The following is a 12,407-nucleotide window of genomic DNA, read 5'->3' as shown; positions in this document are numbered from 1 at the left end:
ATTTTATGAAATCTTGACTCTCTTTGAAGATCTTTTATTTCTTAGTTCAGAAATAAGTAATCATAACCATTATAACATAGCAAATTTTTACAGTAAGTTACCCGTTTCCTCCAATATATGCTTAGACAAAGGGGAAAAAAAACCCACGATGAGTAAGGGATTGTAGAGGGAAGCCTGACTCCCACGTCCTCTTGTAACGAAGTGGAGAGGGTCTGTGTGTTTTGACTAATACACAGAAGTTAGTAGGTTTATTTATTCTTCTGTAGTTTTACAATGGAATGAGGAAAAAGGCTTGTGACCATAGTTAGCTGTCTTTGTTTGCATGGATTTGCAAAGCCAATTAAATTTAGCAGGGCTACATCCTGATAAACTTAGCTCCCTAACAGCACTGCTAACAAACACACCACCCAAACTGTGTATCAGATGGCCGGAGTCTAATTAGTTTTTATACAATCCACCATTTCAGTACAACCAGGTAGTGGTTGATTTCTAAGAATGTTTTGATTTTACTTTATACAAAAACTAGTAAAATAATGTACTACACTATTGTGGAGTTCATAAATTTTTAAAAATTATTTTTAATTATATTAAGCTGTCACTGAGAATTATTCTGCCACTTCTTTAAACTGGGAATGAAATAACAGATGCCAAATATTTGTATTTTAAGAGACAATGAATTTCTGAGTCACTCTCCTCAACTAGCAAATTCAAATACCTTGGACCAAAAGGAATAAAGGAGAACTAAGGGATTTTACAAATCAAATGGAGGATTTATATTACCACTTCTGTGATTTTTCTTTGAAGCTATTGTATAATGACATATCCTTAAAATTCTATTTTTGGCCACTATTGATTATTTAAGTGATGGTTAGAATTATATTTTTAATTTTTAGAGCTCAGTACGAAAATGAGTATTCTAAATTTGCTCAATTTTTTCTTACAATATATTTTGATTATGTTTTTTCCCTTTCCTAATTTCCCCTGCCCACTTTCCTACCTACCCCCAACTTTATGTCTTTTTCTTTCTCAAAAACAAAAAAACAAGTAACAAAGACAAAAGCCCCTGAACCCACAAAAACAAAAATCAAAAACAATTAAAAGACCAATGAAACAAAACAAAAATGACAAAGCAAAAGGAAGCAGAAAGTTCACAAATATACCATTGAATTTGTTTTGGGTTGGCCTTCTGGGTATGGGACCTGCCCTGGAGGTGTGGCTGATATACCCAGTGAGACTCCATAGAAGAAAACAGACTTGCCTTAGCCAGTGGGTATCAACTGTAGGTAGCTTCCTGGTTAGGGGTGGGACCCAGTGTCCACTTCACCCTTGTGTATGCTGCCACAGTCTGAGTCCATAGGTCCATCAATCCTGTTGTGTTTAGAAGACACAGTTTCCTTGACGTCATACATCCCCCAGGCTCCAAAAATCTTTCTGCCTCTTCTTCCTCTAGCTCCCTAAGCTCCGTGGGGAGGGGTTTGATAATGACACCTCATTCAGGACTGGGTGGTTCAAAATCTCTCTCTTAGCACCTTGTTGGGGACCTCTGTGTTAGTTCCCATCTGTTGCAGGAACCTTCATTGATGTGGTTCAGCAAGGCACTGTTCTATAGGTATAGTGTATGTCATTAGGAGTCATTTTATTGCTCTCTTTAGCAGAAAATAATAAAATAATAATAATAATAACAATAATGATCCAAGTGGCTTTTCCCCTTGACTGTGACTTGTTCTTGTTCTAGGTTCTTGGTCACTTTAGCAGTGCCAGGTATGGGTTCCATTTCATGGAGAGAGCAACAACTTATTCTTCATCTTAGAATGGAATATCTATGTGGTTTTTGTTTCACATTCTAAATTTTTAATTTCAATTTGGATTTTCGTTAGTGAAATATTTTCTATTTCTGTTTTCATGTCTTGAAATGTTTTTATTCATTCAGCTGTTTTGTGTTTATAGTCTTCATTAAGGCATTCATTCGTGCCCTTTTTAAGGTATTTGGACATACTCATAATTGCCATTTTGAGGTTCTTATGTGCTTCATCTAAACTGAACTTCTCAGAGCCTGTTGCAATATGGTTACTGACTTCTGGAGGAGGCATACTGTCTTGGGTGTTCATGTTTGTGCTTTGGTACTTGGATCTAAACATCTGGAGTTATGATGTCGGAGGTGTTCTGTGGTGTAGCTATTTGGTCTTGTCTTTGTTGACTGATTGTTCCCCTCTTTGGCTGCTGTTGTCCACTCTGGATCTTAGGCAAGTGTGGTGACTGGGATTTCCTGGGAGAGTGTCTTCGTGGGTTGGTGAAGAACACAAAGGAGTGCTGATGGGCTAGGAGAGAAGGCTGAGAGGGGCACCAAAGATGAAGTCTTCAGGGAGCAGAGTTAGGATGGGAGGAAGTCCTGCAGGCAGGCTGCTACAGGAGTAAGAGTAACTATGGAAAGGAGAATGGAGGCCAGGGAGGGTGGTGAAAATTGTCTCCCTGGGTCTCAGAATGATGTGGCCGCTGGGGGTCTTCGGTAGGCAGTGTAGCTGCAGGTCGGTGACTGACAGAAAAGGATGGAGATGAGCTAGCAGGGAAGGCTGAGAGGCTAGGTGGGAAAGAGTTAAGGGGACTCTGGGGCCTCACCAAAAGGTGGAATCCCCAGGGAGTGGAGCTAGGATGGGGGAGGGTCTCTTGCTGGAGGACTTAGCAAGTCTCTTTAGACAGAGATGAAAGATTTCTGTTGATACTTTTCAGATTTTTTTGGGGGGGAGTTAGTCTCTGAAAGCTAGTACAAATCATGTTTAATACATTTACACTTCTGATATTTTATATGAAAAGAGCCACCCCCAGAAAGTAAAAGAAAGATCATGTATTTCTGCACTTTAGAAAAATACCCGTTTATCCATGTATCATTCATGATTTGAAGACAGAATGGTATAGTGGGAACAAAAATGTAGTCATTGTGGTAGGAACTGTCTGCAGTTTTCTGTTGTAGCACATTAAAATCTGCACATTCTACTGTACTTACCACGATATTTACTAGAATTAAAGACAAAAGCAAAACAAACATTTTCCTCTACTCTGAAGTTTTGTGACATTCCTCCCTTTCTGTGAGTGGTATTTAAATATCTGCTTTGGTGAGTTCCAGAGTCTTCACATATGGGAGGACTTGTGGCCTTTGTGTTTCCCTTAGCCTAGTGCTGCTTGTGATGATGTGATGATGAATGTGTTGACTAGCTTGATTCAACCATTCCCCACTGTGCTCAGGAATCCTAACTTTTTTTTTTTTTTTTTTTTTTTAATTTTCGAGACAGGGTTTCTTCGTAGCTTTTGGTTCCTGTCCTGGAACTAGCTCTTCTATACCAGGCTAGCCTCGAACTCACAGAGATCGGCCTACCTCTGCCTCCCGAGTGCTGGGATTAAATGCGTGCACCACCACTGCCCGGCTAGGAATCCTAACATTTTGTACTCTACAAATGCATATGATTATGAGTTAAACTTATAATACAAACTGTAAAGGGAAATGTAGAATATCTTTTACACACATGGAGGACTTTATTATTCCTTGAAACTTGGTTTTCTGAGTAAGCATTGATATTTGCAATCTAGTATGTAGCAATCATAAATTTTACTCCCCCCACCTTCAATAATAATTATTTACAATTACCTTTCTGTTCATTGGGCCTACTACATCTCAGAGGCTGCACGATGCTCAGGTACAAAAACCAGGAAGATCCAGTTTTGTCATCAGGGTCAACTCAGTACCACCGGAGATGGAAGATCAGCCACTATTATGTGGTTTAGTTCTATGCTAGAGGATCGTGCAGATCATCATAGAGGAGTGATTCAGGAGGCCAGGCAGTGGTGGAGAACACCTTTAATCCCAGCACTCAGGAGGTAGAGGTAGGCAGGCAGATCTCTGTGAGTTCCAGGCCAGCCTGGTCTACAAGAGAGAAGCTTCAGGACAGGCTCCCTAGTCAGCAATAGGTCATCAGCTAATGAGGGAGCTCCCTGAGGATCTGTTCTTTTTTTTTTTTAAATTTATTTTTACTTTATATGTATTGGTGTTCTGCCTGCATATCTGACTGTGTGAGGTGTCAGATCCTCTGGAACTGGAATTACAGAGAGCTCTGAGCAGCCATGTGGTTGCTGGGAATTGAACCAGGTCCTTTGAGAGCAGCCAGTGCTCTTAACCACTGAGCCATCTCAGTAGCCACAAGGATTTGTTCTTTCAAGCTGAGCAACACACATAAAGGATGAGTGGGTCCATAACAAAGAGCTTGAAAGCCGTGTGTAAAGTCATGGGTATGAAGGGTAATGAGATGGCATTTGCAGAACGAGCCTCTGCTATCCTTTAACTGTGTCTCCTCAAGCAGTGGTGACAACTTAACCCCCAGTGGGTCCGTGCTGAGTAGTGCTGGAAACCAAGGGACCCACTGCACTGGGTAGTTCTTGTGAATTAGAGTCACCTGGAAAGAGGAATCCTCAACTGGGGAGTGCCTCTATCGGATAGGCCTACGTGCAAATCTTTGATTATTTTCATGGTTATTGGTTCATGTGGGAAGACCCAGCCCACTGTGGGTGGTGCCTCTCCAGGTATGGTGGTCCTGGTTTCTATAAGAAAGCAAGATGAGCAAGTGCAGAGAAACATGCCAATAAGCACCTTCCTCTGTGGTCTCTGCTTTACTTCCTGCCTTGAGTTCCTGGCTTAGCTTCCCTTGCTGGACTACAACTGTGAGTCAAATAAACCCCTTCCTTCCCCAAGTTGCTTATGGTCAGTGTTTGTCACAGCAGCAGAATGAGACTAGAACAGGCTCCACCCTAATGAGTTAGTGGGGGCGGACAAACTGTTTGAGACTTAGCCCTGGGAGGTGCAGGGTGGGGGGTGGTGGTGGTGGAGGATTTCCCACCATGCCTTTTGCCACATTATGAAACCCATAGTAGGTATGACCTCTAAATGCCAGACTTGCCAGTCTCCTGTTCCCCAAGCCAAACAAGTTCCGTTATTTGTAAACTTTCAAAAACCCACATTTGGGGGCCAAATCGACTTACTTTTGCACATCATGGAAGGTTTAAGTGTTGAAGGAACAAATGTGTTTTAAAGCATGCCTAGTGAAAACTGTATCAATAAACATGTTTCCCTTCCCTGAGAAGATGGGGTCTAGTTCTCAACTCATCTTTGGTAATGTGCTAATTTTAATTTGGAAAATAAGGAATTGATAGGGGAGTTTGTGTACCTAGTTAAAAGGCACCCCTCCTTTTCTCTACTCTCAAATGAATTTTCTAGTTCCTCTTCTCTATTTTGGGTGAATATTTACTATATTTGACACCTAGAAGCATAAAATACAAATCTTACATTTTTTACTATAAGTAAGCATATTTTAAAAATAGGTTTATTATAAAGAATAGAAGCTGTGAGCAATTTTGAATCTTTTAACATTTGTGAGTTAGTGGTAAGCCCATGGAAACACATTAATTTTCTAAAAATTTGTGTGAACATTTGCGTGCCTGCCATGTATATGTGCTTGTGGAGGTCATAATATTCTGGACCTGATGTGGTTGCTGGGAACTAAATGGGTCCTCTAGAGGAACAACAACGGCTCTTAATCACTGAGACCTCGCTCCAGGCCCCAGATTTATTTTAGCTTTTTAAAAAATTGTGTGTGTGTGTGTGGACATGAATGAAGGTGCCTGTGGAGGCAGAGGCTGAACTTCCTTGGCGCTGGAGTTGTGTGCATGGTTTTGAACCACCTGACCTGAGTGCTCTGGAAATACACTTGAACGCCAGATTGTTCACATCTTGGAGCCTCTCTATACTGCTTATTCTTTATTAAAGCAAGGATGAATCAATCGTTTCAATGCTGTAATGAACCAAGCCACAATGGAAGCCCCACAGAGTGTATCCACAGTTTGTTCAGTAGACAAGCAAGGCAGCTCACAAGCTGTCATTTAATTCCAGTAAGTTCATACTCTACCTCTTTTTCCTAATTCTAGGAAATAGCCCGCTGAGGCTGGCTAGAACAGGTACATGTGCCATTTAAAAGGGCACCTACAATAGCCCCCCTGAGACCCTCACTATACAGGAAGCAAAAATCAGAGAAATAAACAGGTCATGGACAAAAGCAGAGTGTACATTGCCACTAGGAGTTGCCACGTGTCATAGTTTGATTAAGACGCTGTACTACAGAAGGGATGCCTGCTACAAGCCCAGTACTTCAGGGGCTAAGGCAGGGGTGCCCTGACTTGAGGTTAGCTTGAGCTACAGAGGAAAGTGCTGCCTTAAAAAAGAAGGAAAGAAGGGAAGAAAAAAAAAAAACCCCAAAACCAACCATAGAATAACAAGCTGAGCCTCAGTCTCACCTCTTCTGAGGACCAGAAGTTACACTGTTAAAAGCTTAACTCATTAAATACACTGTTACCAAATAATTCAAATGTAGGAAACACCTAAAGGGGTTCTTAAGCTATTTTACATAGAGCAGGTTGCTACATATGAATTCACCACTGGACTTTGTGTAGGGTGAGTCTGTCAGGAACCAGAGCATCAAGCCACCATGGTTCACAAGAGTTCAACAGAGATTTGCCTTCATCTTCTTACACTATCTTCCAGGTAGAGCTGGGGCTAGTCCTCAGTTTCAACAGAATGCCATTTTGCAGGTGAATCACCACCGGCACATCACAGCGCTTAAAGCCCCAGGTGCACTTGGGTGGTATCCATCTAGACACCAGGGTTCTCCTCTAGCCTGTGAACCACCTGCATTTGGAGTTCACCTGGGGAGGTACTGACAGCTACCTCCCAAATGTCTTCAATTCCCCCTTCCCACTGCAACATCATATTGTGGAGATTCAAGAACTTTCCTTGTTATTTTACACCACGCCCTGAAGGGTAACGAGCCCCAGTAATTTCACACAGTATGAAATCGAATTGGTGATCCCTTTGGCTTCAGGGTGAGGGCAGAGGACCAGGTCCAGATGCAGAAAAACACTTAGGAAGTTGATTTTGATTGGCTTTGCCTTCCTGGATGGGCTTTGAGTTTTGGAAGTCTTGTAGGTTGTACACAGCTTCCTTCATGCTTGCAGTCTGCCTACACGGTGCTGGGGTGAGAGAAAAAGTCCTTGCGGGAGGCTGAGGAACCTGGCATCAGTCTCCACTGGCAGCATGCAGATATCTCGCAATATCGCGGTGGCCCTGCTCTTCAGCCAGGTCCACTGGCAGGCGGCCCCAGGCGTCACACACATCCAGCCGCGCCCCTGCCTTGTGCAGCATCACCAGCGTGTCCAGGAAGCCCTCCCGAGCGGCATCGTGCACAGGTCTGGTGAGAGTGGTGGGGTCGGCACAGTTGGGTTCCGCTCCGTGGAGCAGCAGCAATTCTGCCACCTGGACGCTGCCCATCATCATGACCTGGGGGGTAGGGGAAGGAAGAGAGTGCTCAGGGTGAGTCTGGATAGTGGAGGGGGGGGGGGGGGCGCACGCAGAGCCAGCCCAGCGAAGGAGCTGGCAAACCTCTGGTGTCTGGTTTCTCATTTGCCTGTGTAATCCACTCCCCGCTATAGTTTAGGCTGAACTCAAAATAGATTCTATTTTTTTGTCTACAGGTAAAGTAACAGGAAAGGGCAGACAAATTGTTTATTTGTAATATGGAATACTGGGCTAGAGGGATTTATCTGAAGTGACTTCTTAGCTCGGTTTGAACCGGGCTTTTTATTTGTTTTTTATTTGTCCCTTTATTGAAAACAGACTTTTTTCCTTCACATAATTTATCCTGATTGTTTTCCCTCCTTCTACTCCTCCTAGCCCCTCCCTACCTCCCTTCATCCAGACTAATGCCCCTTCTATCTCTTGTTAAAAAAAAAATCCAGGCTACTAAGGGATAATAATAACAAAATAAAATATAACAAAACAAAAACTAGTATGTTGGAATTGGACCAAACAAACAGAAGGGAAAGAGCCCAAGAGAAGGCACAAGACTCAGAGAGCCACACAGGAGCCTTAAAAATACTAAGCCGGAAGCTATACATACACAGAGGACCTGGTGCAGACCCACGCAGGCCCAGTGCATGCTGCTTTAGTCTCCCTGAGCTCATATGAGCTTTGCTCTGCTCTTTCTTTCAGCCTCCTCTTCTTCAGGGTTTCCTGAACTCTGAGGGGGAGGGACTTGGTGGAAACACTGACATGAGGTCTCTCACACTCAGCATAGTGTCTGTCTGTGGGTCTCTGTATTTGTTCCCATCTGCGCAGGAGGAAGCTTTTCTGGTGATGGCCGAGCAAGGCACTGATCTATGAGTACAGTAGGATGTCAGTATGAGTCATTTTAGTGCTTTTTTTTTTTTTTTTGAAACAATACTATTTGGTGTCCCCCCCTAGGACCTGGGACTTTTTAGTTCTGGTTTTTGGTTGCCCAAGAAGTGTTGGGGATGGGTTCCCTCTGTCTTGTGGAGTGAGCCTTTAGTCAAATCAGGTATTGGTTGATTACTTCCTAGCATCGCGTAACTTGCAGGCAGGACACCAGAGCCAGGCTTGATAAAGTTTTATATTGTTTGTTAGGCTGCTTTCTTTATCCCTCTAGGTCTAACCATATATGCTTGTTGGTCTGTCAACTTGACACAAGCTAGTCATTTGGGAAGAGGAACCTCAGCTGGGAAAAGCCTTCCTCAGACTGGCCTGTGTAGGCAAGTCTGTGGGACATTTTCTTAACTCATGATAGATATGGGGAGGGCCCAGTCTGCTCTAGGTGTACCCCACCCGTATAGGTGGCCCTGGAAGATGTCAGAAAGGTGGCTAAACTGGAGCCTGTGAAGCAAATCAGGAAGCAGTTCTTCAGTTCCAGCCTGGACTTCTTTGGTGATGCAATGTAGCATCTAAGCAAATAACCCCCTTTCTCTCCAGGTTTCTTTTGGTCATGGTTATCAGCGCAGCAACAGAAAGCAAACTGAGGCACCATGTAAAATAGGTACTCCACTGTTGCTTATTCTGTTTTAGAAGTTAGAACAGTGCTTTAGAGGAGGAAACAAAACACAAGTCAATTTCGAAAAGGTTTTGCCCTTTCCGTGTCAAATGTCTGCGCTCACAAACTGTACTCTGATCATTTAAGCTAGAAGTGGAGATCAGAGGAAAGTTACCATGTTTCAAGCTTATTATACATTACAGAAACAAGTTATTTGTTGTAAATGTTTAGCATCTTATAATATCTTAAATCTAGTATGACATACAGTGGAAAGTTTAGAGCAATCCATTGTAATATGAAATTGACATTCATTTACATTGTATGAAAATTTAATTCTAAGAAGTATATATAAAAAGACTAGAAAAAGCTTGACTTGGTAGCTATTAAATCACAAAGATGCATATGTTAGGGAAAATGATGTTTTGGAGATGTAATTCTATAGTAGCTATTTTGTATGCTATGCAAATATTAAATTAATAATAAGACAATTTTGGGTATCTAATTGTCCTAAACATTTGGTCTATGGGCTTAGAAATTTACATGTAGTGAGAGGCAGTGGTCATGTGTCAGTTTTTATCACATGAACATTAGAAACATTCCTTCCTTCAAGAAATATACCAATCTTATTATTTCTTTTAGTGAGGTAAAGGCTATTTTTACAGCCGTAAAAGGAAGATTTAAAAGTTCTCAGTACAGAAAATAAGACTGTAAGAAAATCTTTTCTATAAGGTCTTTACAATCACTTTACAGTGTTTTTGTTGCTTTAAAATATTCTTTTCTTAAACACCTTTTTTTCATAAAATTTCAAGAGGGATGAATACTAATTTTCTTAAAAATGCACACTATTGACAAGAGCCCTTGTTTCCTTAGTTCCAGAGAGATGGAGGTGAACAACAAAGGGAGCTATAATAATCAACAGACTACAAAACCATTGTGTTAGATCGTCAAGAAATAAAGTCAACACTAATTAAAGCAGGATTAGTAAACACTGAACAAATTAAGAGAAAGTTTAGGGAACCGAACTGCCTTTTCATTCGTTCTGAAAGGACCCAACAATTCTGTAGGGAGCGCTTTGCCAGTTCGCATTAAACATTGAAAAACTACACCATATCGCTGCCCGCATACAGGAAATTAAGCGCTGGGTTTGGGAAATCCTTAGTCCTGTGAATGCGTTTTGGTTTTTAAGGAAAAAAGAAAAAGAAAATATCCATACCGTTGTTTACAAGTTTTCAGTGAATGCTCGCCCTCCATACTACAATTTTGTGGAATCCTTGAATCCAGGCCGTGTAACTGGTAATCTATCTACGCATCTTTATCGTGTCGTCCTCTGTCTGACCCTTCCTTTCCCACTTCGCTCCCCGAATGTCGGCCTTGTATCTGTGATTGTAAGATGGCAGAATAAATATTGGTATTTTCCCACCAATACAAAGATCGGGAGGCTGGGGACGTTGCTCAAGGGTAGCGCACTTGCCCGCCCAGCATATACGGAGTCGTGGGTTCCAGACCCAGCATCTCAAAACGAAGAAAAAGCCACGCAAGTGCGGTGGGTTTTTTCGATTATTTTTGTTTTTCAGAGCTTCTGCTCTTTCAAAACCTGCCTCTCGTTGGGCCGCACACGTCCAGCACCAGCCAGCTGCCAGGTGGTGCGCGGTCACAACTCGCAGCCGCGGAGGGCACCGCGCTCGTGCGCCCCCTGCCGGCGAGGCCCCGGGGTCCCCTGCTACCTGAATTGGGCGCCTCCCGAAGCGGTTGACGGCGTTGGGATCTGCGCCGGCTTCCAGGAGCTGCCGCACCGTCTCCACCTGCCCCCGTGCGGCGGCGGTGGCCAGGCCCGCGTCACTGCCGCCGCCCAGCATGCCCTTGTCCTCTTCTCGCAGCCGCGACGCGGAGCGGCAAGGATGGTCCTCCGCTGGCCGAGATTGCAGCAGCCTGGTCGGTGAGCGACTCCTCCGCTCCCCGGGGGTCCAGCAGCGTCCGTGCCTGTCCTGGGAGCGCACGGGCTCGAGCGCCAGCGCCTGAGAACCGCACGGCCGGCACAGGCGACCAGGGCGCGGTGGGGAGCCCGCGGGCAATGAGCAGCGGCTGGCGGTCTGCACCGCCGCCGACCCCGCCCCCTCAGACCACGCCCCTCGTCCAACACCGCCCACCTCTTGAGGCCCTAGAGGCATGCGCAGAAGAGTGAGCTCTTGAGTCCGTAAACGCAACACTGTGGGTTGGCTATTTTTGAAAAAGCTGAGCGTCTGTACCCAGCAGGCGGAGCAGAGGCGTTTATTTAGTCCAGGCCTGCGGGTTTCGCTCTGGAGACGTTAATCGTTCCCTTGCAATCGAGGTCGAAGGAAAGTCTTTAGGGGAAAAAATTCCCACTTTCTGAAGACGTCTGAAAGTGACAGCATCTGTCATGCGAGGCTAGTTCATCTCTAGGCGGTATCTGAATTTAACGAGTTTCACACCTTGCGACAGATAGAGCAATTTTCTGTTGGCCATGTCTTACTATTTAGTCAGCCAGAAAATAATAGTAAAACATTCCAAGAATCCTGTTTCGCGTGTTTTTACATTTTTTCCCCTTTGAACGGTGGTTGTAATTCTGAAGTTAAAAAAATAATGTTTTAGAGACAGAGATAACGTCACACACACAAAAGTAGGTCTTAAAAATAAGATCCCTGGACGTGGGCTTAGCTACTTGGGAAGCTGAGACAGGAGGGTCCCTGGAATCCGGAAGTTCAAAGACCACCAGTGTGTAACTAGCTAGGCCTCCTCCCAAAACCCCGAAGGTCCAGTTCCACGTGTCCACCGTATAGCTTAGTTTGCCCTCTTACCTGTTTTAACCCACCTCAGCCAGTATTTGATTTTTAGTTATCATGTGTAATAAAGGGCATTTACGCAGGAATAATGAAACAATAAAACACGGGCGTGGTGCTGGGCCTGTCATTAAACAGGCTGAACCTGTCATTAAGCCTTTCTCTGAAGATGTAAAGATCAAGTGCTGCACTTCCCCCTAATCTTCCTAGGGGAGTTCGGACGAACATACTGTTTTACAGATTTAAAATGTTACAACTGATGCTGCAGTGAAATTGGAAGAGAGCCACAGCCTGTTGCCAAACAGCTCTGGGGAGATGCATGAGGATGACTGGGCAGTTCTTATTTCCAAAACAGGTTCAGAGTGCTGATGAGGACAGCCTTCAAAGGGGGTGGGGGGTGGGGCTAAGTGTTTTATTTTTAAAAACCAAAGGCTTCAGAACCCACCTTCTGGTATCCCTTTGTGAGACTCCCCATGAAGTAGTATTTGTTGATGGCCGCTTAACTCTTAGTCTTCGGCAGGGAATAGAGAAAGTCTCCTGGGTGAGACATGCATAGACTGTTTCTGTTTTTTTCTTGGGAACCAGCCCCAAATCTATTTGCTGTCATAGGTGTTCCCCAGGTAGAACGGGAGAGAGGAAGAATGATGGATAGTGGGAAATCTGAGCTGCTGGAATGAATGGCATTGGTGTTTGC

The 12,407-nt window shown here is 43.9% G+C and overlaps 1 protein-coding gene across 1 annotated transcript; it reads right to left on the bottom strand.

The window, feature by feature from the left end:
• Window positions 1-5,637: 5,637 nt before the first annotated feature.
• On the bottom strand, window positions 5,638-11,022 carry LOC130883717 (cyclin-dependent kinase 4 inhibitor B). Its single transcript, XM_057784428.1, has 2 exons — window positions 10,640-11,022; window positions 5,638-7,372 (listed from the first exon to the last, which is right to left on the bottom strand). The coding sequence occupies exons 1-2, from the start codon at window positions 10,769-10,771 to the stop codon at window positions 7,112-7,114; spliced, it is 393 nt and encodes a 130-aa protein (XP_057640411.1). The 5' UTR covers window positions 10,772-11,022; the 3' UTR covers window positions 5,638-7,111.
• Window positions 11,023-12,407: the final 1,385 nt, after the last annotated feature.

The sequence above is a fragment of the Chionomys nivalis genome, chromosome 11, assembly GCF_950005125.1.
Source record: "Chionomys nivalis chromosome 11, mChiNiv1.1, whole genome shotgun sequence".
NCBI lineage: Eukaryota > Metazoa > Chordata > Mammalia > Rodentia > Cricetidae > Chionomys > Chionomys nivalis.
This window is presented reverse-complemented; position numbering and strand designations above follow the sequence as displayed.

What these genes read in the sequence shown, in the direction of transcription:
- LOC130883717 (XM_057784428.1), bottom strand. Translation starts at nt 10,771, where the DNA reads ATGCTGGGCGGCGGCAGTGACGCGGGCCTGGCCACCGCCGCCGCACGG. An exon ending in TCGGGAGGCGCCCAATTCAG is followed by an intron (nt 7,373 to 10,639) that starts GTAGCAGGGGAC and finishes CCTACCCCCCAG; the next exon opens with GTCATGATGATGGGCAGCGT.